Consider the following 27,924-nt stretch of genomic DNA (forward strand, 5'->3'; position numbering starts at 1 on the left):
CGGCGGTACCGCCCCCGCACAGGAGCCGTCCGGGGCTGCGGGGGCGGTGCAGGGACCGCGGCGGGGCCGCAGCGGGGACCGTGGGGACCGGGCCGGGCCGGACCGGGCCGCTTATGGCGCCGCACGCGGGCGCCGCCGCCCCGGAAGCGGCACGGGCGGCCCCGGCCGGGCCCAGCGCGGCCATGGCGCTGCTGCGCGGCCCCGCCGGACACGGGCAGCGCTCGGCCGTGACCAGGCCGCTCTCCGCCGGTGAGTACCGCGGGCACGGCCGAAACACGGCCCTCGGCGCTTGCGCTGGAGCTGGGGAACCGCCGAGGTTTTGGGGAGCTTGGCTGTTTATTAGGCTTTGATTCTCTTCGCGTGTTGCGCCTTCCCCGGCGCTTGTTCCGCTCCGTGTGGGAGCAACAAGTGTGGGGTCGCTGCCGGAGGGGGAGCGGGAGCGCGGGGAGATCAACCCCAGTTTAGTGTTGCTGCCGCGGTTATCGCCTCCGGGAGCAGCGGGACTGTGTCTAATGTGACCGGACACGTGCGTCCCTCTAACTCCGAAACCCCTCGGAGGATGCGAGGGCGCAGCGGGGCGTCGGGAGGTCCCGTCCAACAGGCACGCGTGTGCTGGGGCTCGGTGTTTGAAGAGCCAACGAGGAGGTTTGGCGATCTGTAGCCTTGTGTGATGCAGTGCCTTTATGGGGTTTGATGGGGTTTAATTAAAAAAAAAAAAAGGAAAGAAAAGGAAAAAAAAAGTAAGCCGCAGAAGGTGAAGTTGCTCTTGTGTTTTTGCTTGTAGCGTCAGTGCTCTGTCAAGTGGAACCCGTGGGAAGATGGTTTGAAGCGTTTATTAAGAGGAGAAACATAAATGTTTCTGCCTCTTTCCAGGAGCTGGAAGATGAGAAGGAGCTTTCTGAAGAGTCAGGGGATGAAGAACTGCAGCTTGAAGAGTTTCCTATGTTAAAAACTCTTGACCCAAAGGACTGGAAGGTATTCAGTCGATACAGATTGGTGTCAACTATTTTTGCCCATTAAAGCGGTCTGCTATTCCAGGCTGCTAAAGATCCCTTCCCACCTGTCTGAATTGTTTTGTGTCCCTTGGCATATATCTGGGTTGTGAAGGCAAACACATCATGATAGGATCTTAGTCTTGAGCTGCTGCTTTTTATTTTACCGCCTGAAAGTGTTAGAAGTGTCTCTTCTCCCTGTCACCACCTCCCTTTCCCTGGAGTTATGTTGGCACTCTTAATATTAAAGACACCAATTCAGTTTTCCAATAGTTGAACTTTCTAGTGCTGTGATACAATTTGGATTAAGCTACTTGAATTTTTATAACAGGGCTTAATTTATTGACATTTACATATTTAATAATTATGGCCTCTACGACAGTTGTCCCTGCAGCCTTTTCCCAATACTTATTGAGAGGGAAGAATTCTCCCTCTTCCTTTTAAGAGATGGGGAGGAGAACTGGTTTTCTGCATGTATTGTGGCATTTTAGGTTGTATCTATCAGTGTTTATTAGGCTTTGTGGTTTTTTTCTCTCAGAATCAAGACCATTATGCAGTTCTTGGGCTCGGAAATATCCGATACAGGGCTACTCAGAAACAAATCAAAGCAGCTCGTAAGTACCTTTCCTTCATAAGCATAACTTCTTTTTTCAGATGTACACAGCTGTTTTCCACCTGACAATATCTGCATGTCATGAACAAGCTTTTTACTGTTTCACAGGCCTAAAAACGCCTCCTCATAAATGCCTCTTCATGATGCAGGAGCACGTGCAGGTGCCTGGGGGCATTTTGTGGTACTTGCACGTGAAAGAACACGTTGGGCTTCAGAACTTTTTTCCTAGAACACGGTGTGCCTCTGCTTTGCAAGAGGGACGGAAGTGCTTAGTGGAGGAAGATTTAAAAGCACTCTGAAGATTGTTCAGTAGCCTTTATGAGACAAGCTGGTGGTGTGTGAGTTGACCTTGTGAGCAGTTGCCTGTGTAACTGTGCTGGTGTGAGCAGAATCACTGTCCCTGGATACTCCCAAATGAAAATGGGTGGAAATCAGTGAATTACCAACTTACATGGGAAATATGTTGCCTCATGCACATGCTGGTAAACAGCACCACTGTGGAGCATGTGCTGGTATGACACAGAGCCACACATGCTCTGGAGATGATCAGTGGTCTCACTAATCCTCTGAGCACGAACCGGAGCCTCTCTAGGGCCAAACAGTTGTTTGAGCACTCAGTTGTTACATGGTGTGGTACAGATGGAAGTCTTTCTCACCACTGTATACTGTGCTTTCCTGTTTTTAAGGAGGATTCTGATTTGTCATTCAAAAGGCAGGGACAGTTGCTGGTATCTTCTCTCTGGTGTTTTATAGTGAGCCAAGAAAGTACAGTGTGTGTTGTATGACAATGGGACAAGGCCTTTTGGCAGAGAAGTCCATTTAAATACTAGTTTTACCTTTTAAACACTAAAGAAACCTTGGTAGCACCTTTAGTAGATACTCTCTATGTGCTAGTTGTGTCTTAGGATTCAAGGCCTAAGTAGAAAGAGAATTTGACCCCAAGTCTCATGTGCGTGCTTACTGTTACCCGTGGGTAAGTGCAGCAATCTTCACAGGCTTGTGGCTGTACTTTCCTTGCTAAATTCCATCTTGGATTGTGTTCAGTAAAGGGATAGAATACTATTTTTTTATTATCTGAACTCCTTTGTTTTTAATTAGAAATAACAACTAAAATTACATAAATTATTTTTCTTTATTTTTTCAGTTTTGAAGCCAGCTGTACACTCACAGTTGCTGAAACACTTTGCTATGCATAATACTAGAATAAGTCCCAGAGAATCAGTACTTCTTCAGGTGTTGAGGTGGAATAGAGTTTCTTAGTTGTGGTTATTTTATGTCCCAGCGAAGATGAAATAATTTTAGTTCTGACAATAGTGTTAAATCAAAGAAAAGTCATTAACTCATACTCGTATTCTTCCATATCTGAGGGTTTCGGTTTTGATTTTTATTAAAGTATGTATTTAGAGAAATGTCAATTGGAATTACTGTATTGCTTTTTAGTTTGAAATGTTAGTGATGAAGCATTTCTAAATGCAATGCATCTATTTGCTAGATAAATCCATGGTTTTGAAACATCATCCAGATAAGCGAAAAGCTGCAGGGGAACAGATAGGAGAAGGTGATAACGATTATTTTACATGCATAACTAAAGGTAAGCAATTGATCTCTCTTGTTAGATATTCTCTCAATCTCCTTGATAATCAGAAACGTATTTCTTGTGCTTTATTAGGTTTTTAAAAAATTGTCAATGACTAAAAAGCTGGAGAAGGTCTTTTTCAGTTTAGAAAACTGCCTCAGTAGAGAGACATTGCATTAATATAACTTCCCTCTGGGTAGAAGCAGAATGGGAATGTAACACAGACGTTTGGCTGCTGTGCCAGGTGGTGGCAAAACGTGACACTTGTAGCAGCACTCGCACAGATGAACACGGGAGGTGGCTCCATACCTGGGAAAACTGGTGTGTGATGGAGCAATTCCCCTAAGGCACCAACAGCTGTTGAAAAATCTGAATTCTAATGTGCTTGCTCTGACAGCAGAACATCTTTTGATTTGATCCAGGATATCAGTTTCTTCAGCTGCTCGTTTTTGCCCTTAGATGAGTGAGTGAACTCAACTGAGTGACATTTCCCTCAGGCCTGTAGAGGTGGACTTGGCAGCACTGGGTTAATGGTTGGACTCAGTGATCTCAGGGGTCTTTTCCAACCTTAATGATTCTGGGACCCAGAGCACCACTGCTGGCCAATTCCAAAGCTGTAGGGACTGTTCTAGGTGTATGACTTGGGTCTCTAGAAATGCTTTGGAACTTGGCTTTTCTGTTTATTTCAAACATGTTATTTTCACTTAATAAGGTTGAAGCAGGAGGAAATCTTGGAATTTGTGTTTCTAAACTTTATTCTCTGAATGTCTTCCTACAATACTGGTTAGTATGAGATATTAGACAAACTAATGTTGTTTTCAGCTTCCTTTAGAGTTGTCAAAGGGAAAAAAATTGCTAAAGGAAATTTCTTTTTTGTAGTTGCAGTCCTGTCAGAAAACTGCCAGATATCTATAATGAGAACCTACACCTGAATTCAGGAATTGCTCTGTGTTCTACATGCACAGAGCAAACTATCATGGAATCATAGAATGTTCCTTCTTAACTGCTTACAATCCAAGTGTAAGGATAAACTGAAAGCAAAGCACAAAGTAGCAAGGAAGAGGAGTAATGCTTCCAGGCAGTACTGTGGAGGAAGGAAATGCAGTTGTAGGAAGGAGGGGCATGAAGCAGGAGGAAGTGGTAATGGAACAGGGAGAAGAAACTTGGAAAGGTAGGAGTACGTAGGTGGGACTCAGAACTGGATCTGACAAAGGAATGAGCAAGAGATACAGAGCTGGGGAAACTGAGTATGTGGGAGTAGAACTGGGGATCTGTATAGAAGGGATGTCTCTTGAGTAGAAGAGTAACCAATGGATGTGCACAGAATTTTTTGCATCAGGAAATGGTATGAGGGTTACTGAGGCTCCTGGCTTACCACGCAGAGGATAATTGGGGTCATTTAGGGAATAGAATATTTAGAGAGAGGGAAGTCCCTTCCCAGAAGAGAAGGGCAGACTGGCAGGCAGCAGCTCATTGGTGGCTACCTGCATTGCTTTCTCTCTCCACTGACATGTGCAGTGAGATCAGTTTACAACAGTACACAGAACTGCAGAGGACCAAAGTCTCCAGGTTATCACCTCCTGGATCCAACTTCATGGTGCAGTGTTCTCTGTCCAGGGATGTAGGCACAGAAGCCCATGAATGATCACATTATGAATTTGATTCCTTTGGCTTTTCACTCTTACCGAAAAATAGTGGTCATTGTAGAACTGACAAAGTAACTCCACACTACCTTGTGAAAAAGTAAGAGTTTGCTGAAGCTATACTGTGTGTGATTTACAGGATACCAGATTAGTAACGTGATGCTCTCCAACTTTGGGCCTGTAAGAACAGGAAAACTGGGAGTGTGTGCATGTTTCATCCAGTAGCTGTGTGGTGATTTATATTCTTTCCAAGACTCAGTACAACTTCATAATGAGCTGCAAAAATTCTAATGAATGGCTCGTTTTCTTGCCAGTTCTGACATCATATTAACTCGGGAACTGCTTTTACTCTGTGCTTTAATAGACCCATTTTGTCAGTTTGTCTGCTGCAAGGATCTGATGCTGTATAAAAGCCTGAGTATGTCAGGCCCAAACTCCCAGGGCCTGAACCAAATTTACTGCTATAAAAGTATTTTAAATATTACATGTTTTGTTACATCTCAGTAGTTAAATGTGTTCTTTTCATGAACATTTTCCTCCTACTTAGTTTAACAGGAGTAGAAAACAATGCTATTTGTTGACACTGAAATAATTAAGTATCAAGCTGTACAGAACGATAGATCAAAGGCAGATCTGACAGCATCTGTTTAAACATTTAGAACCTTATGTCTGGTAACTTTTTTTCAGCTTATGAAGTATTATCTGATCCTGTGAAACGACGAGCATTTAACAGCATAGATCCTACTTTTGATAACTCTGTACCTTCCAAAAGTGAAGCAAAAGAAAACTTCTTTGAAGTTTTCTCACCAGTTTTTGACAGAAATGCCAGGTAAGCCATGTCAGACTGCCTCTGCTTTTGCTGGAGAATCAGCATTTGCAAACTTCTGATTTTGTGTTTGTAACAAGAGATGTAGTAATTTGCTAGAAATGTAATACAAGTAAAATAGTGCAGTTCTCTGTTATTTCATTTTAAAATAATCTGAACTGTGACATTGAGTTTGACCCATGAGATTTTAAAAAAAAAGATCTGTTCTCGGCTCCCTGCTGTCCTTTTTGTACAACACATTGTTTCATCTTAAAATTACTTTCAATACTAAGTGCTTGTATACTGCTGACTAAAAATTACTTTTTTATGATTTTCTTATGAGGATGAGACATTAAAGAAGACAGTAGTTATTTTCACAATTTAGCTAGTTAAAAGAGAAGATAAATGTAACTAGCAATATTTGGTGGTTCTCTTTTTCTGCATTTGATTCATGCTCGGCAATTAACTTTGTATTAAGGGTGTCACAACAGAAGCCTGTTTCACCTTTTCCCTACATGAAAAAGTGCCCCATTGCGTGAGGCACTTTGCAATGTTTTGAACAGTAGTTGTTTAAAGTAGTCTTATTGACTGTTTTATCAAGTATTCCAGAGATTCAGACCTGGATCTCTGGTTGTCACATGGGCTTCTCCCTTCTCTGCTTGGAAATAGATGCTTTGTCATGGAACAACAAATTCTAGAGCCTATGGAAGATTTCCCTAGGAAAAAATGCAGTGGAGGCGGAGTATGCATTATTCCCTTGTGCTCCATTAGAACGTGTGGGAGGTTTCCTGTAGCCTACCACAGAGCTGAGTTACAGAACATCTTTTGTCCACTTTCTGTAAGCTGCTTTTCCAGAAGAATGTGTGTGGAGAATTGAATATCCACAAAGATAGCTTGTGCTCCATCAGGTCTCCTTGTAGGCACAAGGCAGGAGGTTGCTTTTCTGGGGGAACTCCCCAAAAAATGCCCAGTCTGGAGGATGCTTAGGAGGAACTGTCCTGTTCTCTTCCTCTTTCCTGGTGCTCTTCTGTGTTGGTGGAAGGGAGCCTCCGATTTGGTATTGTGATTCTGAATTTAACAAATGCCATGTTAAGAAGTAAGGTTATCCGTATTGTTTCTTGAAAATATCCATTTATTTTCAGGTGGTCAAATAAGAAAAATGTACCTAAACTTGGGGACATGAACTCCTCATTTGAAGAGGTAGATGCCTTCTATTCCTTTTGGTAAGTTAGCTGATGTCTCTGTTTCTGTTCACAGTGTTCAAGACGTGATATGAAGGGCTTGCAGACCCTTTGCTGTGTGGGTTGTTGGCTGTGGGCTGTTCTGACCCAGTAGTGTCATGGAATTACCCCACAGCCGTTTGTGCCTCCCACGAAATGAGCTGGCTTTCTCCTGGCTAATCCATCCACACTAAATTCGTGGTTGCAGCGGGAGCGTCTGAGCACGATGGCTGTGAACTGAGCTGACCCACAGACTGGAAGTTCATCTCACCTAACTTGTGTTTTTTAGTGGAGATGTCTAAGGTGTTTAAGGGAGATGTGTCTAGTCCAATAAAGTCAGTGCTTATGGTTTGACTTCCCTGCTAAGTACGGGTGCTTACATGAAGATTACATTAATTTCTCTCTGAACTCTACAGACTGCACTGCATCTCCACTGCCTGTGATGGGAGCTTAGACAACTGCACTGTAGACATTTAGAGTTGGCAAAACTGATCCCATCCTGACTCTGTCCCACAGTACAGATAGGTGTAAATCATTACTTTCAGGAACATCTTGTGCTTTGAGTAAACACAGTGGAATCACTGTAGGTGCAGTATAATTGTAAATTATGTATTATAAATTATAAATAGCAATATAGTTGCCTACCAAAACATAATAGTAAAAAAGGTAGATGATTTCTAATAGATTTGCTGGTTTTTCATTCACTTTATTTTTTCCTTAAATTTACTTTAGGTATAATTTTGATTCCTGGAGAGAGTTTTCCTATTTAGATGAAGAAGAAAAAGAGAAAGCAGAATGGTATGTAAGTAAAAAGAAATTTGACAGGAGACTGAGAGATGATACAGCAAGATTTTCCAACTTTCTCTTAGACTGTAAGTCACAGGAAGAAAGGTAGCCAAGCTAAGTCTGAATTCCACTCTCCTAGCTCAGGAGTCAGTCATGGACTTGAACTGGAGTGACTATGGGCTTCTGTGTCTTATTTGTGTAGTTGAAGTAGTTCTTGCTTGCCTCACAGAAGTGTGTCTGAGGTGCTTTGAAATGTGTGTTCAGTTAAGTTCAGACTTGCAGTTCCAGCCAGTCCCAAGCACAGGTTGAACCTGGAGCCAGAGCAGAGTGGATAAGTAAGCAGGTATCATTTCTCTCTTAATCTTTAAGTTGTACTGAGAAAATGATACTTTATAGAATTTGGAGAGATGAGTTCTGTTGGCTTGATGTCAATAAAAATCATGTATTTGGTGATGTAGTGATAGTTGCTGAATTACTCAGACTCAGAAAATAACATTCTATTTTTATCCTTCCTACAGTTCTAAACACAGAGTGTTCAAGTTGGAGCACCAAATCATTTAGTCTAACACACATTTCACAGGATGCAACCTTTCACTTAGTTATCTTTGTATAACCTTAACTTGCATTGTATGAACCTCTTATTTCAGGTTTGGATATAAATCAGTTTTGTATTTAGATTCAGTGGCTGGCTTGATTTGTGCTCGTAACTGACGTATTTAGCTGTAGGTAGGCATTCATTTCTCTAGTGCCTCTTCCTGCTGTTAAATTTTTTGAGCCTCACTGGACCCACTGTTCTCTCTTCTGTGAGGCACTGTAATCAATTCCACATCACTTGTATTGTGATAAATCACACAGATGAATCTCTAGCCTTCTCATTGGAAGGGTCTTGAATTATTTGCATAGCTCTTTTTTCTTCTGGTCATTCCTGTCATTAGTGTCCTTTTTTAAAGACAAGTGGTACCTAGTCTGCTGTACTTGAGAGAGAACTTCATTTCAGCAGCTGTTCAGATGGCCATGATTCTTGTTACCCCTTCTTGACACAGGTGATGTTGTTCATGTTTTAAAGCTTCAATCTACTCATATTAGTCTCTTACTCTGTTATGGGGATTGTTTTCTTTGTTCTGAGGTATGGAATCACAGAATGGTTTGGGTTGGAAGGGACTTTAAAGACCATCTGGTCCAGCCACCCTGCCCCCTATATTTTTCTCCATATGCTTGTGTGGATAAGACTACAGACCCCCACTTGCCTCTTTCTTGGCAGCACTTACAAGTATTTTCAGATTATTTAGTCAGCCAGTTTCTCATCTATTTAACCTGAGCTGTGTTCTGCTGGAGTGAATCTGGCATGACTTTACCACAGTGTCACGGTGCTTCATGGAAAGTGTTGTTTCTGTGCAGATGGGTTTACTTTACATGACCCGTATTCTCTGAAATGAGATAATTGGCATTGCTTATTTTGCTGCCCTTTAATTAAACATTATACCAGCATTTCTGTTGTTTTGCTGAGGTTTAATGTTAGGTAAGCAAGTGGATTGCATTTTGGAAATAAAGCCCATGATATCATTCCCTTCAATGACAGATAAGCAGCTTGGTTTGTCAGGTTTATGTAACTATGTAAACACAGCATTTTTTTACATGAGCTTGGGGCCTGGAGCTTCATTTATCGAAGTCTATTTTTGAAGTTTTCACAGAAGAGCATCTGTGTGGGGGAAACTCTAAAAAGTTTGTTGATGAATTTCTAACAGTGACATTGTAGGGCATTAGCACTGAACTGTGTTTTCCCTTCTAGTCGAGATGAAAGGAGGTGGATTGAGAAGCAGAACAGAGCTGCGAGAGCATTGAGGAAAAAAGAAGAAATGAACAGAATTAGGACTCTTGTTGGTGAGCACAAAAACTGCTGTCTTTTAAAGAGAGATTTGTTAGCTAATAGTGGAAATCTCCTGTTTTTCTTCTGTACATGCTGCTTCCTTTCTTCCACCAGACAATGCATACAGCTGTGATCCCAGGATAAAGAAATTTAAGGAGGAAGAAAAGGCAAAGAAGGAAGCAGAGAAGAAAGCAAAAGTAGAAGCAAAACGAAAAGAACAGGAGGCAAAAGAAAAAGTAAGTTAACAGCTTTATTAGGATTGAAAAACCCTGGTTCATTCATACCTGATCCACTGCTTCAGCTTCTAGTTGTGTCAGGAGCTACTGTTAGAAACACAGTGGGTTTAACGATGCATTGTCTTTGCCTGTGCAGCAGGCAGGGCAAGACTGACAGCCTTTTGAGAATGAGATGGAAACAAGGAATGCAGATCTGAAACAAAAGATCTTCTAAAACTGAATTCTGTCGTTGCATACACTTCCTCTGGTTTCGAGGCAGGTGTTAAGTTCTGTGCCCTACTTTGCATTTTCATAAAATGGACATGGCTGTTTGCCTTGTGTGTGTGGAATGGGAGTGGTCGGTTGGTATGAAACACTTTGAGGTAATGCAACATATCTGATTCATATTAACAGTTTGGAAAAGATGGCTTTGAAAGTATAGGAATGAAAGGAAGCTGAAGGATGCTAAAAAGTAACTTGAAAGACAGTGCTGGAACACTGCAAAATACTATATTAATAGTGATGCAGAGAAAAGCCAGACCACTGCATTTTTCCAAGCTTATATTCCTGAGGCAGCCATAGGAAATTTCACGCGGTTTTATATCTTCATTGCAGACGAAGTGGGGGTCCTCACAGTGCATACTTAGGGTACTTAATTAATGCCTCAATTAATTAATTACTCAATGCCAACTGCTATATGTTTCATCATCTTCCTTCAAAATTCTTGGAAAACCAAATATTAAAGTACTGATGCATTTTAAAACAAACCCCACCAAAACAAACAAACAAAACTGTATCCACACCAAAACCAAAACATTTTAATATTAGATGACTGAATGACCTTGTAACAGTGTGATTTGTTGAGGGTTTTTTACTTGTTTGGGTTTTTTTCCCTTTTGATTGCAGCAAAGACAAGCAGAATTAGAAGCAGCACGGTTAGCAAAAGAAAAGGAGGAAGAAGAAGTTAGGCAGCAAGCATTACTAGCAAAAAAGGAAAAAGAGATACAGAAGAAAGCAATCAAGAAAGAAAGGCAAAAACTGAGAACAACGTGCAAGGTATTAAATATAATTATGATGAAATACAAGTTACGTCAGTGAAATTACTGTGTGTGTTTAGATTAGACTGTATCACGTGTTTGCTTTGTCCTTAGGGCTGGAGATGGGTATGGAAAGTGGGTTTACTAAAAACCAAAGTGCTAAAACACATACTTAAATGCTTTTGAGCTATGAGTAAAGCTGACCAAATAGGTCCAAACACAGCAGTGGCTGAAGGATGCTGTGTGTTAAGCCTTTGGCTGAAGGAACAGGACAATAAAGTTCAAGAACTTTGTAGAACATGTATTTCTGCTTCCAGAACTGGAATTACTTTTCTGATAATGAGGCAGATTGTGTTAAAATGATGGAGGAGGTGGAAAAGCTTTGTGATCGCCTTGAGCTTGCAAGGTAAGTCCTCCTGCTGCTGCTTTCTGCTCATTTTGATACCCATCTTTCCACTAGCTCTCCGTTGTAACTTAATAATTTATTTTTAGTCTGCAATGCTTGAATGAAGCACTTACATCCACAACAAGGGAAGGAGGAAAGGCGGCTGTAGTAAAACAGGTAATTATGCTGAGTGTCAAATCAAAATAACAGAATGAATTGTGGAATCAACATGACTGAATCGAAGTAAGATACAACATAGCTGCTGTGGAATCCTGCTTGTTAAACACAGACTCGAGTTTCAGAGTCCCCAGGCAGTGTGATCTCTGCTCCATTTTAGACAGTGCAGTTCATGTCTGGTGAAATTAATCCACTTTTTTTCAGAAACAGTAGAGGAATTTTATTTTGCCCAACAACGGGTAGAAGTTACCTCGAGGGAAGGAGGGCAGTCTTAACCTATTCTGTTATGCAAGAAAAATCCTAGCCTAGTATCCCTGACCTGGGGCTAGATCCACAAAAGGACTTCAGTGCTGCAGGCTGTAGGCATTGGAAGGACCAGTGGGTTGGATACCAAACAATGGAAAAAGCAAGACACTTGCAATTGAGGTTTACAAAACTCAGCAAGGATCTGCCTAAACCTGCCAGCAGGGAAAAGCCATTTGAACTAATAAGGCTGAACCTACATCCTGCAGAAAGAGTAAGTTGCTTTCTCTCACCCAGTGTGTTTCACTGCTCTGAACTTGCTTTCCTGGTGGGGATCTGCCCCCATCCCAGGGTCAGGTTTACTCACCAGTCAACTTAAATCCTTTGTATTCTGTAGGGGACTGAATTCAATCTTCCATTCTCCAGGAGAGTGTTCCAAACACAGGACAGTCCCCTTTCTGTCTGTTAAAACTATTCCATTTCTGCATTAATAAAAATTATCTGCCAGATAACTTTCCTTTTGCCAGAAAGATTTTGAGACAGAGAGTGAGAAAGCTATTTTGGGCAATCTGCCAACAGGGGTCAGTGCACAGCTCCTTTAATATTGCCAAGACTGAAGTGGGAAGCAGATATTTAAAGATGTGTCACACCACATTCTCGAGATGTGATTACAGGTCACAAAGATGTGCAATGGGTAACTTAAATTCTGCTGAACTGCTTGCTAACAAACTACACCTGGCCATCTAACTCTGAGTAAACTCTTAGCATTAACTGCAACAACCCAGATTTTAGTTACTAACTTACTACAACTGTTGTAACTGAGAATTTCTGACATAACCAGGCTTAGATAGCAGTTCGGTTGGAAGATTTGGGAATCAGTGTATTCAACATGGATGTTTCACTGCCCTCACTGGTCACTTTAGGCTTTTATTACTTTTGTGGATCTGTCCCTCTTAAGTCAGGTGTTAGCCAGGACATTCACACTAGGATCTGAAGTTTTGCTTTAATTCTAGGAGTTTTCATGTAATTTCCTAGGGAACTTGTGATGGATTTCTGAACTCCTGATCTGAGATGGCCAAATTTATGCATGGGATGGAGGGAAATAATACAGGAGCAGATAAGCACCTCCATTTCCTTATGTATTATGTACAGAACAGAAACTAAGCAGAATTCAAGGCTTAGAGTGATTCCAGAGAGAGGGGTTTGTGTCACTGTGAAATGTAAAAATTCAATAAATAAATAAATAATGCTTATTTACAATCCTTAGATAGAAGAAATAAATGAACAAATAAGGCGAGAGAAAGAAGAGGCAGAAGCTCGTATGCGCCAAGCAACAAAGAGTTCAGAAAAGTCAACCACTGGTGGTGGAGGGGGAAGCAAAAATTGGCCAGAAGATGACTTACAGTTGTTAATTAAAGCTGTGAACCTCTTTCCAGCAGGGACTAACTCAAGGTACTCCTCGGGATCGGTGCTAAAATCCCTACTAACAATTTTTAATTAAATAACAAGTGTAATACCACTTACTTTCAGACCCTCCTAAGTATGGTGTCAGTATGAGGACTCCCTAAATTTCCTCCTTTTCCTTGACTCTTAGCAGCCAGTGGTTTGTTTTCCCTTAGTACCATGCTTTATGTGTCACTGGAGTTAGCTCTGGCCCTGTATCATTTCCCCCAGACTGGGGCCTCGGTCCATTACCAAGATGGTGCTGAGGTGCATGTTTGCACAGGGCTTACTCCAGGGTAGGCTCCAGTTGTTAAAGTAGAGAACAAAACTGGAACAGTGACTGGGATGCAGCTGGGTAGGAATACAAGTGTGTAAGCTACTTCCAGTAGCTCCACAATGAATATGAGGCTGCTTTCTCCTCTACAAGGTCGGAGGAAACCCATGCAGAGAGATAAGTGCACCAGCTTTCCTTAGGGCAGAGCTGGGGGAAAGGGAAAGGTTGGGATTTACAGAAAGCAGCGCTGGCAATCAGCTTACTGATAAGTATGAAGAACAGGAGTATGCCTTAAATTCTGCTCTTTCCCAGGAATGAAATGCCTTCTTCCACTTGGGATTTGAGGCCCCAATTACAAGACTCAGAGGTATACTTTAAAAAAAAATATAAAAGCTGCCATACTCTCTGGAGACAATAGCAGTGCCTGTTTCTGCAGCTCAGCAGTCAGTGCTCACTGAGAGCACAGGCCTAGACCCCATCCTCCTGCCTGATCAGGTGCAAACATTGCTTTCCATTTTCTAAGAATGCACTAGGAATAGTTCTGGGGCTATAGGGCTGTTCTAGCTGTTTCCTGCTTAAGCCCCTTTCCTTGATGTTTAGGCCTTCTGGGGAGCAGTGGACACAGGATTAGTAACCTCTCAGCCCTTGAGTGCACCCTGCAGTATTTAATGTCAGAGGTGTTCAGGGAATTCAGGAAAGCAACATCTGAGCAGAATTTTGAGGATTAGAGGTTTGCACTCACCTACATTCTACCCCATCCTTTTTCTGTATTGGCAGCTAAAGTTCACTCAACTGACTGAATTCTTCAGTTAGGAACTTTCCAGAAATAGTTACCCTGACATTTTATATGTATTTAAGTATGATTAAACTTACTTAGGATTTGATATAAAATGTGTACAGGAGCTTGACCATCACTTGTATGAAGATAATTATGTAATATGCTGGTTTACCCTTTCTATTCTTGATTTAGGTGGGAAGTTATTGCCAATTACATGAACTTGCACTCTACTACTGGAATAAAACGAACAGCAAAAGATGTCATCAATAAAGCCAAGAGCCTTCAAAAGCTTGGTATCTATATTACCTTATTTTTGCGATAAGATACTCTGCATGCTTCTGCACAGCTGGATTTTTTTTTTCAAATGGCTTTGTGTTTCTGAGAAAATCTTCTGTATATCCCCACAGAAGTGTAGTTCAGATGGAAGATTTAGAGGAGCATTTATGTGATTCAGTGTTTTCAGCCCAATGGTTTTTGTGTAAGTTACCACCTTGTGAGTGACTCTCAGGAACAGTCTCACTGTAGCTGGATGCTCAGATGTCTGTGGGCCACATGCATTGCCTGGGCTCAGCCAGAGACAAGTGGGCCTCTGGAAAAGCTCCCTACAAAGGAAGGCATCTAAAATAAAAGGAAGTGATTAAGCTCTAGAGATACTTTAAAAACACCAGAGTAAGACACCTAAATTAATGTGGCTCATCTCTTCTTTGAAAATGAATAATAATAAAATGATAAATGAAGCCTAGAGAGCTCTGGAATAAGGTCTTAAGGAAATTACATATTTCACTACAGGAGAAAAAAAAAATTGCACAAAGTTTTTAAGAGGCTTCTCCATTCCAAACCACCTGCCTGAACTTCCCCAGTGTTCCTGCGCCTCTAACACACTCGTACCCTGGATAATATGTGAGTTTTGTGCAGGAGCCATTACTTGAGAGAATAATCCTTCTGGACTTCTCTGAAGTTGCAGATTCAGGCTTAAGATTATATGGAACAAGTATTCCTCTGAGCAGTATAAAGCAGGATAGGGGTTGGAGAGCCTGACACTTAGAGCAAAGTTTATTGGACCCTAAAAGATTGGTTTTTTTAATCTACCAACCTCTTTACCATTATTTTAAGGGAAGTAGGAATAGTTTTAATTATGTGATTACTGTAACTAGTAATCTGCTACACAATGTTTTTATTATTACATGTGGCTTTAACTGTTGCAATAATTTTTCTCTTCAATGTCTGTTGATCATAGACCCTCATCAAAAAGATGACATAAACAAGAAAGCATTTGACAAATTTAAAAAAGAACACGGTGTGGTGCCTCAGATGGGCAGTGCTGCCCCCTCGGAACGATTTGAAGGTAAAGCTGAAAAGGGAGTCCTTACAGACTTGTCTCCCCTGTGCCTCTTAGAAAGGAAGTAACCCAGACTCAAGACTTGCTTACAAACATAGAAAGCGATCCAGGCTCTGTTGCCGGATTTCAGCGTTTCTGGTACACACAATACACCCCACAGTGACCTACACAGTGACAGTCTGAAATGCTTCCTGGTGAGGCAACAGGTCAAGTCTGGTGCTGAGATCATCTGTTCCTCCGAGGGTGTTACACTTTCAGGGAAAGAACAAGCTTGAGGGGATGTACTTGAGATACAGGATCATCAGGTCTCCTGTGAAACCCCAAACACCTCCCATCAATTTTTCCAGACACTTACAGAAGGCTGTTTCCTTACTGAGTGTTCCTTACTGAAATGCAAAAGGAAAACCTACATTGCTGCCCTAGTGCTGTGCCTTAAGAGGGCAGCTACAGCAATCTAACACTCAGCTGACAACAAAAGATGCTCCCTTCTAACTTCCCCATGCTTTATCTAAAGATCCTGAGGGTCACTTGTCCAGTCAGCTTCAGGGTTGGTTGGTTTTTTGGGCTTTTCAAAACTGCACAGATTTTAAATCAACTAAATAGATTTTACAATATTTCTCTTACTGTCATTTTTGCATTTAAAAAACAGGATCACCTTTAGATTCATCCCCTTGGACTACAGAAGAACAAAAACTTTTAGAACAAGCATTGAAGACCTATCCAGTAAATACTCCCGAAAGATGGGAGAAAATAGCAGCAGCTGTTCCAGGCCGGTCAAAAAAAGACTGCATGAAGCGATACAAGGTAAGGGACCTCACCTCTCCTGGGACTGTCATCAGCCCAGGTCTTGATAGAATCCTTTGCTTTTACTGTTGCACTGCCTACCAGAGATGGTCTCTGACAGCAGCAAACTGATGGAACCTTATGGAGAAACTTTTTTTTATTTTTGGTAACTCAACCCCTGAAGAGCTTTAAGGACTAAATGTTCCTTGGTGAAAGTGGTGGCTCTGGAATCTGGGAAGGAAAGTCTGTCTCAGGAAATCTGTCTTACAATTTGACACCAAGCTCTTGCAGACAGTAAAGTCCTATCCCTATCCTCCTGCAGGTAAAGTTCCTACTACAGGGGAGGTAGATGAGCATTGACCTTCCATCAACTGATTTGTTCCTAAGAGAAATTGCTTCACAGTATTAAACTATGTAGATTTCTCACTATGTTGAGAGTGAGAGTGTTTCACAGTGAATATATGTAGGGTTCAAAACCCTAGCATTGTTAACACGTTGCATGTTTAATTTAATTGTTTGGTGTGGTTTTTTTTTTCCCCCAACTATCCAGGAACTCGTTGAAATGGTCAAGGCAAAGAAAGCTGCTCAAGAACAAGTGATGAATGCTACTAAAGTCAAGAAATGACTCTTACTGACAATCTTTGTTTTGTAATAAAAATGCAAATACTGTACATGTTTCCATTCCTTTTTTCAGTATACAGACACACAGGAGTGGCTGGTTCTTGAGATTTAATCTTCTCAAATACAACTCAAAAGCTTTAAACAGGGGTGTAGTTGCTTGGTGGAAGGTTTTTTGTTTTGTTTTGGGGTTTTTTATTGGTTTTCTCTTTCTTTTTTTTTTTTTCAAAAAGCTCAAATATACTGAAAGTTCTGTTATTCACTACTCACGGCGCCAATACATGCCACTGCAGATTTTGCTATACTCTGGGAGTTGTTCAATTGGACCTGGAAGTTAAAGAAAGTTGGCCATGACACATGTTCAACTGATAGTGATTGGTCTGGAGGGGTTATGGGAAGGTAGGGAAACTTGTATCACATACCGACAGCAGCAACAGCAGGATGCTTATCACAGATGTACTTTGTGCAGATCTCTCTAATAGTCTGGGCATCAATAGCCTAAAAGTAGTGGAAGAGACATCTTTGTTACCATCCCATCTAAAAGTGTGACCTTAATTTTGTATAATCCAGGGGAACAGGCAACAAAACACTTCAGAGTTTTCTCAGCTGGAAACATTTTCTCACCCAGGAACAGTCCAACTTCTGCATTTTTACTTTTTGTAGCAAATAATTTTCTCAATTGCCTAACTTAAAAGTTTCAACGTGACTGCCACTTACATCAATTCTCGCCTCAAGTTCTGGAATTGGGATTCGGCGCTTATAACACAGCATCTGTCTTCCAATGTCTTCACAGATTGGTGTAGACCCTAAGATAAGGGAAAATATGCTTCAGTTACCAGCCTACAACTCCACAAAGAATAAAAAGCTCTCATAAGTCTCACCATCAAGTTGTAGCAGCATATTTGTCTTTAGAAGATTTTTTGCTCGAGCTACTTCATTTTCTGTAACACTTGTGCAAAGTCTTATCCTGAAAAACAGTTTAAATCCAAAGGCATTAAATAGTAGCCTGTAGCACACAAGATTCCCTGCGATGAAGAGGTGCACAGACACTCCTGCACCTACCAGGCACTTCTTTTCTATAGAGAGAGCTGGTAGGAGAGTTTGGCATGGAAACAAGGCATAGGATGCAAAGCAGCAGCATAAGAGTAGGGTTTTGGGAAGCCTGCCAATATACCCAAAAGCAAGTTTTTCCCCTTAGAAGAGCTGCATTTTGTTTTATTAAATGTATATTTTGAGCCAAGTGTACTTGTTATGTTGAGAATGGGTGTTGCTAGGAAAATAGGAGCCAAGCTATCAGAAGTAATTAGCTAGAAGGCAATCCATCACTTCCTGGCTCTTCTCTTGGTGAGATTTCCCACTCTGTATAAGGAACATTTCATGAGGATGGGGGGGTGCATCAAATATCTTAACACTTGATTCTTGTCCCAGGAATTGTTTGTATCTTCTCTGGTGCTAAGCTGCAGTAAAGGGACAGCTAAAGTCATGCCTTTTTTCTCCCTGAGTTATTAAGATAGATCACACAGAATAATGATGTAGGAGAAGTGATTTATGCGATTAAAGAAACTGTATTTTCAAGATCTCTTTCAACTTCTGTTTCAACTTCATCCACTTTAAATCAGTGCTCTTACATAATTTATGTCTGTTTCTAATCACATCTGCAGTTCAAGCTTTACAGTTGCACCTAGAGACATACCTCAATATAGATTTAAGCCTCAGATGAATGAATATTATCTAGAATTCCAGGTTTCAAAATTCCATATGTAACAGCCAAAAATTCCCTGCCATATGTACTTGTACAAGGAATGCTGTTATATTAACTACAGTGCCTGTAGTTAAGCTACTCACTCCAAGTAAGGGTGCCCACAAACTGGCTGCTGGGACTCTGCATTAGATGCCAAAGTTTAGAATTTGATGCATTTGGTTTTTTCCAGATAAGCCTAAGCAGAGAAGCAAAAATACCCTCTTTAAATTATTTATATCTTTTTAATTTGTATTCCACCACAGAAAACAACCTTTTTAGAGAGAGAGTTGTTAGCTTACCATTCTCTCTGAACAAAGTGCACCATGTCCTGAATAGTAGATGGCTCACAGACCATATAGAGTCCCCACAGCCCTGTGTCAGTATAGCAGGTGTTGAAGGACTGGAAACTGTGACACAGGTTACCATGGCAGGCAATCTGAGCAAGCTTACTGGATAAATTCTGCTGAGGCAAAAGAAGAAGATACTGTTTTATAAAGCATTTTGGAAGCTTCCTATTCATCTCCCTGATTGATTTCCTGCTTTCATTTAATGGTGACAGAACATGCAGTACTATCACAGGCTCCAGCAGAAGCTGTGAGATTAATTATCAGCTCTTCAGCACAACAGTTGCTTTCCTTGTACATAATCTCACATTTCGAAGTAACAGCCCAGATTTAAGCCAAAATCATAAAGCTGCTTAGGTTCAAGAAAGGGACAGTTACTGACACCCATGGGTTCTGATGACATACAGGTATAAAACATCCTACTTTCGATGAAGGCTGGCAAGACCTCGAGTCACCTCTATTTTGGTGGTTTAGAACCACTTCACTTATCCTGGGTAACAAATTCTCTCAGATGCACAACTGAACCCCCTCATCTGTCCTGGCAGTACCCAAGTCAGGGAGATCTCACCAGCCCACCAAGGTCATTCAGAGCAGGATGGTGTTTGCAGGTTCACTCACCACGCCTCCTCCAAAGGAACGATCCCAGTTACCTATCAGAGTATTGGCTACCATGAGTGGGATTGTATCCGGGTCTGACCAGCCAGCTGCTTCCACAGCTATGGCCAGGTGGGCCAGGGGCATCTTGTCATCCCGGATTCGAATCTGTGTAACAGAAGAGAGCAGCTGTAGTACAACCTGTACACAGTTGGGTATATGGGAAATTGAATATCAGACAACAGACTTTTCCATTAGAGCTGGATTATAAAGCGTGTACACAGAGAACTAAAATTAAAGCATGTGAAGCTTAATTTAACATCAGCCTTAACTAGTCTTCCCTGAGGCAATTTCAGAGGACTTTGCCAACATACACAGAGAGGGCATTACAAGTCATTTTACAACTACCAGCAGCGAGGAAATCTGATGACTTTGCAAAATCTGAATAGAGATGGGAACAGAACAAGGATGCCACGGTTCTCTGCCACATCCTTTAAATAAGTGGTTCTCAACAAGTGGAAATGCTCCACCACCACAGTCAAGGGGACAAAAGGAAAGTAGCAGCAAGTATAAAGGATGTAATCCTCCAGGACGTGATGAAGCATAAAAAGTGGTGGCAGTGAGGCTTGTCCAAGAAAGGACCCAAAGTACCACTTTGGAAAGCAACTACTCCCATTGCCCTCAATGGGGGCAAGAAACCCTTTCATGTGTCAAGTCTGTGTCAGAGCAGCCCTCTCTCTTCAGCAGAGAGCAGTCGTCAGGGGATGTAAGGGCCAGCTGACAAAGCCACCCAACAGCTTACCTCACTACCTGTGAAGCTACAAGGTGGCAGGGGTGGCAGTCCTCCTTCTGGAGCAGATGGCAAGTTACCAAAATGGCACTTCGCTAGGTCAAGCAGTTCATCATGACAGACCCCTGAACAAAGGTATTTCACATGCTTCATGATGTTACTCTGTAAACAATTCATTTAAATTGCTGCACAGACTAAAGACTCAACCAATTCATTGTGCCCCTGTTTTAATACCTCACTTTTGCATTCCTCACACCTCTCCATTACACAGAGCGAGATCATGATTCCCACTCCTGAGTTCTCTCTAACAGCCTTCCATTAAAATCACACCAAATCAAGCTGTTTGCTCTCAGTTTCAAGCCTTAAAGTTATTACTTTGTCTCTGCATTCCTTGCCACACCCCTTTTCACACTGAACCCCTTTTAGGACCCTCCTTTCTTGCCCACATGGAAGAATGACTTTGGCCTCTAATTCACTTCTTGTCACCAATTTAAGGTTTCTGGAATATTACTGAGAGGAAAAGGGAACAAAGGTTCAAATGGTATGAAGGCACAAAACACACAGGGCTAACAATGAACTTCCAGGACCTACTGAACAATGGGTAATTCATCATGTTGTTCCCAGAGACTCAGGCCATGGTTTCAAGCACAGTTTCACATGATCCAGGGTGAATATCCCATACTAACCTCCAGCAGCAGCCAGGACCATTCTGGGTCCTTTGTAATGTGTTGTTATGTACTCTACCAAGTCATTACGATTTATGGATCTAGAAACAGGAATGGAGACATCATTACTGTGTCAGTAAAACTGACTAGAGCAAAAAGAGGTAAATGTATAAACCAACAAAATACCATAATAATTAATAAGTTCTGCCAATGCACAGAACAGAGGCAGAAAGCTGAAATAAGGGTGACTTTTCCTAAAAAGGAAATAGGAACTCGATACATTTTGCCTTTTAAAGCTCTTCTAGCTTCCTGAGAAGAGTGAGAATTACAACTCAGTCAGGTGGAGACAAGGTGCACTAATGATCTCCTGTTCCTTTGAAAGCAGCACATTTGGCAGTCTCCTGGTTTTCATTGGTCTAAACAAATGCTGAAAGAGCCTTGCAAACGCAGTTGTGCTGACAGTACTGTCTAACATGTGACCAACGGGAAAAAGGAGCATTTCCAATTTTGTGTCAGATGCACTTTTAACAAACAGGAGAAAAATATGGCAAAAAACAAAGACATGCAGAGGACACCTGTAGTTCACATACCCTTTGATGCCTGCATACAGGGGAACTAAGGCAATAGGGAGATTCTTCTTACTATTATATCCAGTGCACAGAACAATTTCAGCTGTAAAAATGAAAACCGATGCTGTTCCCTACATTTTCAGATTAGTCTTTTCAATATATAAAAGTTATCACACAATTAAAGACAGACACAAATTTGGACATACTTGATGTTTTCAGTGGGTCCTAAAATTGTCCGTCCTAGGGCTGTTTTCTGATAGGCTGTGGCGTGAAGGTAATCAAAGACAACTTCCTGCAAATTGGTTTCAACTTCTTGCATCTCCCGAAGGATAACTCCTCGCTCACGCTCAATCTCTGCTTCTCCCAGGGTGCTGTTCTGAATTATGTCAGCAAGGATTTCCACAGCTAAGTGAAAATAGAGATGGAGATGGAAATGGAAAGAGTATTTTCAGACTACCAGAACAATCTGGTTCCAAAAGTGAAGCCCACCCCAGAGACCAAGTGCTAACAAGACTTGCAAGGGGACAAAAGACTTGTAGGAAGGGAGAGGTCCAAAAGGTATCTTATTTTGGGACTCTGAAGAGAAAAATGTTTTCGAATATCAGCTTCACTGCTGGCTCCTTTCCAAACCTGCATTCTCACATTCATGTGAAGTTCAAGAAGGGACTTTTTCACCCAGGATGGAAGGGACTGTAACACTGCAAAACATCATTCTGTGTCATCTCATTGGAAGCTCGACAAGCACCTTGCTCTTTGCTGCTTTTCTGATGAATGAGAGCAATTACCTCTTGGTAAGTCTTTTGAAAAAGCCTTGGCATAATACACAGTTTGTTCCCTGGACGTATATGCATTCAGATGAGCTCCCATGTTCTCAATCTCTAGCTCAAGGTCTAACTGAGACCTCTTTTTTGTTCCCTGAAATAGAACAATAAGAAAATCAAATTAGACCCTTCAATTCACCTACTCATCATTATTGCTTCATGTCTGAAAAAGTCAAGATCAACAGAAAGAAAGTCTTCTGGAAATAAAACTGGCATACTAATATCTCCAAGCTTGAAAGTCAGATATAAATATTACTACGCTCCCAAATGAAAATAAAAAGCTGACAAAAGGGTGACTGCGTGTCTTCTAAGACTATTTATTTTAAGACAGTAAAAGTGAGTTAAAACTAGAACTGTGTAATCTGTAGCTGTGCATCAGCTACACAGAAATAGGACTTCATTTTCTAATGGAAACCAAGGTTTTAGCTGTCCATATTTTTTTTCTCATTTCAATTGGAAAGTTAATTTATAGAATTCTGACAAAGTTCTTATCATTGATCTTTAAAGATAAATAACTTAGTGTCCTAGTTAGAGCAGCCAGTACCAGTTCATCACTGTGTGGGTGTAACCCAAACTGTGTATTCTACACCCTCTATGTCATTTCCCAGGAACTGTTAACAATAGACCATTTGCAGCAGCTGCCCAGAGCACACCAGACCCCTCAGGCTATAAGCCTGTGAGATAGGAGGATGTTCCTAACCTCACACCAATGACTCAGGTGTGACAACTCCCCTCCAGGGAGTCATTATCACCTCCACGCCCAGCCTGAGGGGTCATGTCTGCTAACAGGCCACCAAGGATTCCAAAACTATCTCACCACTCAGATCACCCATTGTGGAACTCCCCGCCCTGGGGGATGTACTGGGCATTCCCACTTGAACCTGAGTGTATATAATCTTGGGGTCTTGGGACTTCTGGGCCCACTCGTCGGATCCAGAGGAGGACCAGAATCTCGACAGGACTGCAACCACCACTCTCGACCGGACTGTGACCAGCACTCTCACCAGCAGGTTTTTCCTCCCCTTTTACTTTGGACTCAGGGGGAACCACGTGGGGCTTAGCACGAACACCACTCTGTTCATGCCCCAGGGTGCTGGGTTATACATCTGGGGTTTGTGGGTCAAAACCAATTGTTTGTCCGTATAATTATATTATTGTATTATTTTTCATTAAATTGTAACTCTGACTTATAATCTCTTTGGTTTACCTTTAAACCAGCACACTCAGAAATTCATTGTAAACTTCTACATCAGTATTCGTACTCACCTTGAAAGCCATATGCTCAAGGAAGTGAGCAGTCCCATTGTTCTTCTCATTTTCATACCTGCTTCCAGCATCAATCCAAAGTCCAACCTCAACAGAGAAAAAAAAAAAATCATTTTACCACCTAAAGGCTTTTATGTTTTGCTCTGTGAGCCACAGTTAGATTTTCAAGATTTATTTTTAAACAGCTTTTTCCTTAAACACATCAAGTTTTCAAGAAAAGGAAAATTTCTATCTTCACAAAAAAATCTAATCACAAATCTACAAAGGTCTTAAGACCTCTATTTCCTATCTTAAGTTTTAGGAACATTGCATGTAAATGCAATTTAGTTCCACAAGGAAATGAACACACATGAAGAGTAAAAAAAAACCCTTCCCTTTACAAGTTACTTACTGTGCATGTTGAGAGTCCAGAGTCTTCAGAAGCTACTTGCAAGCCATTTTCCAATGGACTCACCCTAGTTTCAGGAACATTTAAGATTACTTCTGTGGCTGCTTTGGAAGCCCTGAGCCTGCCTGTTCCAACATGCACACACTGTAAGAAAAATCAGTCATTAAAGTTATATCCAAAGACACTCCTCTGAACAATGTATTCCTGAACTTAAACATTATGTTCATGGATCTTTTCTAAGGAATGCATTTAAAGGAAAGAAAATTCAGCACTACTATTCACCACTACTTCACATCTGAGATGCAGTAACCTGAATCCAAAAAAAACCCCAAAGATTGCTAAAACTGAGGAGATACATCTGCTGCCCTCCAATCTGACACAGAAGCATGTTACTAACATCAGACAGCCACACTTGTTTCCCAGCTCTGCCAGCAAGAGCCAGCAGGACCTTGAATATATCCTTTACCATCTGGAATTCCTCTGGGCACCTGCTTTCTAAAGTGAAGTGAGATACAGCCCAAGTGCCTATGTCCAGGGCTGCAAATCAGTCACTCATTGGTCAGAGACTGTGAAACTGTCACCTCTGAAACAATCACCTGGCAGTTAAAGCACATTAAATCAGAGTGGGGCAGAAAAGAAGGGAGGATATAGGTTAAAAAGGTTTATTGCACTTTTTCAACGTCAAGAAATACAAATCTGTATCCCAAATGCAAACTTCAAGGAATCAGTTATTTCAAAGACTATTATTTTAAATGTATCAAATAAACAAAGATTTCTTTCCCCATGTAACTGCCTTAAACATGGAAGTACAAAATCCAGCTTTCACCCACTCTCCCCCTGAATACCAATAGCGAGATCTCTCAAAACTCATATATTTCAGAATCATAGCACAATTTAAGTTTGAAGGGACCTCTGAAAGTTCCTAGTCTAACTTCCTTCCTGCTCCAATCACAATCAGCTATGAGGTCAAGACCATTTTGCTCAGGGTTCTTTGCATCTGGGTATTGAAAATCTCCCAGGATGGTGAGAAACTGCACAGCTCTGTCTCTGTACACAGCCTGCTCCACTGCTTGACTGCCTCACGGGGAAAAAAGCTTTCACATACCAATTTTTCCTCTCTTGTTTCAACTTATGCCCATTGCCTCTCATTCTGCCACAATGCCCCGCTGTGACAAGCCTGGTTTTGTCTTCCTGACAACCTTCTCATGGGTACTGGCACAGGTCCTTCTCACAGCTCCTCCCACAGGTCCAGCTGGAGCCGTGTCTTCTGCAGGATGAACAAGTCCCAGACCCTCAGCCCCTCCTCACAGGGCATGTGTTCCAGCCCAGCTCATCTCTGCTGAACACACTCCAGTTCAGTGACGTCCTCCTCACACTGAGGAGCCCAAAACCAGCTGTCACACAGAAAGCTCCTGACAAGTGCAAACTAATCACTCCCTCTGATCTATCGGCTGCTCCGTTTGTGCCATCCTGCCCTGCTGCTGGACACTCCAACAGCCTCTTCCAGAGCTGCTCCCCGAGCACTCAGCTCCCAGCCTGGGCTGATGCAAGGGACTCTCACTGCCCGTCTGTACTACAGGGAAAGAAAAAACTCTGTTTGAAAAGACCTCCCTCTCCTGTTTACAGACGGAAAAGCTTAGGCTTCAAACTGGGAGGACGGGGGAAGTGACAGAAGGGGAAGAGCTCTAGGACCGGAGCCTCCACCGAACCACGGGAGGGAATGAGGGTTTAAACGTTCCCCTGAGCCCCCTGGGGCGGGCACGGGCATGGGCACCAGCAGCAAACCCTGTGGATGCGGCCGCCGGGCTCGTCCCGCTGGGATCTGCGAGGAGCGGCCGCGCCCCCCGCTTGGCCGGGCGAGACCACAACTCCCGCCCTGCACCGCGGTCCCGCCGCGACTACAAACCCCAGCGTGCACCGCGCCCCCGGCCTCCAGCCCCCTGACCATCTCAGCGCCCCCCCCGAGCACCAGCGCACGGAGCCGCCGCGGCGCCCGCGCTCCCCGCGCCTCCCTGCGCTCCCCGTCCCGCCGCCTCACCCGCTCCGCCGCGCTAGGCGCTCGCCCCAGGCGGGCGGACCAGGGCAGCAGGAGCCGCCGGGCCGCACAGCGCGCCGCAGACGTGGCCATCTTGGTGGGCGGCGGGCGGGGCTGTGCGGGCGGGGGCGCGCAGGCGCGGGGCAGTTCTGCCTGCCCCCGCCGGGGGGCGCAGCGAGAGCTCCCTATTGCAGGGAATTGTGAGGGGATCGGAGAACGTCCCGAGTTCGGAGGGACCTGCGAGGACCATTGAGTCCAGATCCTGGCCCTGCACAGCTCAATCCCACCCTCTGCCTGAGAGCGTTGTCCAGCCGCTCCTTGAGCTCTGGCGGGCTTGGTTTTCACAGGATCACAGAATATGCTGAGTTGGAAGGAACCCACAAGGAACATTTCAGTCCAACTCCTGGTCCTGCACAGGACCATCCCCAAGAGTCACACCATGTGCCTGAGAGTGTCATCCAAACACTTCTTGAACTCTGTCAGGCTTGGTGCTCTGACCATTTCTTGGGGAGCCTGTTCCAGTGCCCAACCACCCTCTGGGTGAAGAACCTCTTTCTAATATCCAACCTAAACCTCCTCTGACACAACTTCAGGCCATTCCCTCGAGTCGCCACAGAGAAGAGATCAGTGTCTGCCCCACCACTTCCCCTCACAAAGAAGTTGTAACTGCAATGAGGTCTCCCCTCAGTCTCCTCTCCTCCAGGCTGAACAGACCAAGTGCCCTCAGCTGCTCCTCATACGGATTCCCCTCAAGGCCCTTCACCATCTTCGTTGCCCTCCTCTGGACACTCTCTAAGAGCTTAATATCTTTCTTATATTGTAGTGCCCAAAACTGCCACAATATTCAAGGTGAGGCTGCCCCAGTGCCAAGCAGAGCGGGACAATCCTCTCCCTCACCCGGCTGGCGATGCTTTGCCTGATGCCCCCCCGGACAAGGTTGGCCCTCCTGGCTGCCAGGGCACTGCTGGCTCATATTCAACTTACCATCGACCAGGAACCCCAGGTCCCTTTCCTCAGCACTTAATGGTCCTGCTCTCCTAACTCTGCTCCACAGCAGTGCAGTTCAGGAAAGCCATTTCCCTCCCCATAACCCTGTATGGCCAAAGCGCTGCCTCTCGGCTGCTCTGAGCTGCCATGAGCACATCACTGCCCTGTGAGGCTCCTTCAGCTGCACCGGGCCCTTTGGGCAGCGCTGGCTGAGGACGCTGCACTTCCTGTGGGACAGGCCCGCCCTGGCTGGGGAAATCCCAAGGCTGAAACTACAACCTGAAGTCTTGCTCTAAGAAGTGAGTGCAGAGTAGCAGGAAGACTTGTTATGAATAGGAAGGCTGCACCCACACCAGTGAATTCAGCACTCTGCAGCACCCAGCTGGCAGGGAACTCCCTCAGCTCCTGACACAGGACTGTGCAAACTGCTGGGAATGGTCCCTCCCAGCTGCCAGCGGCTGGGAAGGGCTTGTGGGAATGGTACTTGACAAGAGCCAAATTTGGCCTGGGAAAAGTTCTGGCAATATGCCATTACAGGCAACTTCATTTTGGTGACAAAGACTGTTCCTGAGCACGTTTGGAGTGTGCGGATGTAGATAAATAGGTACAGACATGCAGGAAGCAGTGCTCTCGGTTTTGATTGACTTCCTGTTTAAAATTTTTACTTTTAGGGTGGGGGATTTTTTTTGGTTTTTGTTTCAGGTTTTTTTGGTTTGTTTTGGTTTGGCTTTGTAGGTGGGTTTTTTTTGTGTGGATTGAGTGTGTGTGTGGGGGTGGTTTTGGGGTTTTGGTTTTGGTTTTTTTTTCCTAGAATTAGGAGCTTTTGGTTTACCTAATCAAGTATTATCTCAAATAAGGAAAACCAGGGTGAAATTCTGTTATTTGTCCTGCAATGTGTTAAGTAGCACAATAGGAAGAAACAAATACTAC

General features: G+C 43.0%; 2 protein-coding genes across 6 annotated transcripts; one reads left to right on the plus strand and one right to left on the minus strand.

Moving 5' to 3' along the window:
* The first annotated feature begins 135 nt into the window (after positions 1–135).
* On the plus strand, positions 136–16,847 carry DNAJC2 (DnaJ heat shock protein family (Hsp40) member C2). 3 transcript variants are annotated; one of them, XM_064656759.1, is made up of 17 exons: positions 136–249; positions 785–975; positions 1,531–1,606; positions 3,098–3,196; positions 5,512–5,653; positions 6,772–6,852; positions 7,582–7,647; positions 9,425–9,516; positions 9,617–9,738; positions 10,624–10,773; positions 11,072–11,160; positions 11,247–11,316; positions 12,827–13,011; positions 14,247–14,347; positions 15,292–15,399; positions 16,043–16,197; positions 16,727–16,847. In XM_064656759.1, the coding sequence occupies exons 1-17, from the start codon at positions 183–185 to the stop codon at positions 16,799–16,801; spliced, it is 1,869 nt and encodes a 622-aa protein (XP_064512829.1). In that variant the 5' UTR covers positions 136–182; the 3' UTR covers positions 16,802–16,847. The 3 variants fall into 3 exon arrangements, with proteins under 3 accessions (XP_064512829.1, XP_064512830.1, XP_064512831.1); XM_064656761.1 differs by having other exon boundaries at positions 172–249; positions 874–975; XM_064656760.1 differs by lacking the exons at positions 11,247–11,316; positions 12,827–13,011.
* On the minus strand, positions 16,799–26,140 carry PMPCB (peptidase, mitochondrial processing subunit beta). 3 transcript variants are annotated; one of them, XM_064656779.1, is made up of 13 exons: positions 26,011–26,140; positions 23,976–24,116; positions 23,585–23,671; positions 22,283–22,412; positions 21,704–21,902; positions 20,950–21,029; positions 20,276–20,388; positions 19,498–19,641; positions 18,835–18,995; positions 17,676–17,761; positions 17,512–17,600; positions 17,217–17,292; positions 16,799–17,121 (listed from the first exon to the last, which is right to left on the minus strand). In XM_064656779.1, the coding sequence occupies exons 1-13, from the start codon at positions 26,098–26,100 to the stop codon at positions 17,057–17,059; spliced, it is 1,461 nt and encodes a 486-aa protein (XP_064512849.1). In that variant the 5' UTR covers positions 26,101–26,140; the 3' UTR covers positions 16,799–17,056. The 3 variants fall into 3 exon arrangements, with proteins under 3 accessions (XP_064512849.1, XP_064512848.1, XP_064512850.1); XM_064656778.1 differs by having other exon boundaries at positions 18,835–18,998; XM_064656780.1 differs by lacking the exon at positions 26,011–26,140 and adding an exon at positions 25,747–25,935 and having other exon boundaries at positions 18,835–18,998.
* Positions 26,141–27,924: the final 1,784 nt, after the last annotated feature.

Source organism: Pseudopipra pipra, chromosome 5 (genome assembly GCF_036250125.1).
Source record: "Pseudopipra pipra isolate bDixPip1 chromosome 5, bDixPip1.hap1, whole genome shotgun sequence".
Lineage (NCBI taxonomy): Eukaryota > Metazoa > Chordata > Aves > Passeriformes > Pipridae > Pseudopipra > Pseudopipra pipra.

Excerpts from the sequence above, each read along its gene's own strand:
- DNAJC2 (XM_064656759.1), top strand. The coding sequence starts at position 183 with ATGGCGCTGCTGCGCGGCCCCGCCGGACACGGGCAGCGCTCGGCCGTG. Across the intron at positions 5,654-6,771 it reads GTTTTTGACAGAAATGCCAG|GTGGTCAAATAAGAAAAATG; the intron begins GTAAGCCATGTC and ends ATTTATTTTCAG. Across the intron at positions 9,517-9,616 it reads CAGAATTAGGACTCTTGTTG|ACAATGCATACAGCTGTGAT; the intron begins GTGAGCACAAAA and ends TTCTTCCACCAG.
- PMPCB (XM_064656780.1), bottom strand. The coding sequence starts at position 25,920 with ATGGTCAGGGGGCTGGAGGCCGGGGGCGCGGTGCACGCTGGGGTTTGT. Across the intron at positions 17,601-17,675 it reads TATGCTGCTACAACTTGATG|GGTCTACACCAATCTGTGAA; the intron begins GTGAGACTTATG and ends CCCTTATCTTAG. Across the intron at positions 17,122-17,216 it reads TCCTGCTGTTGCTGCTGTCG|GTCCAATTGAACAACTCCCA; the intron begins GTATGTGATACA and ends TTTAACTTCCAG.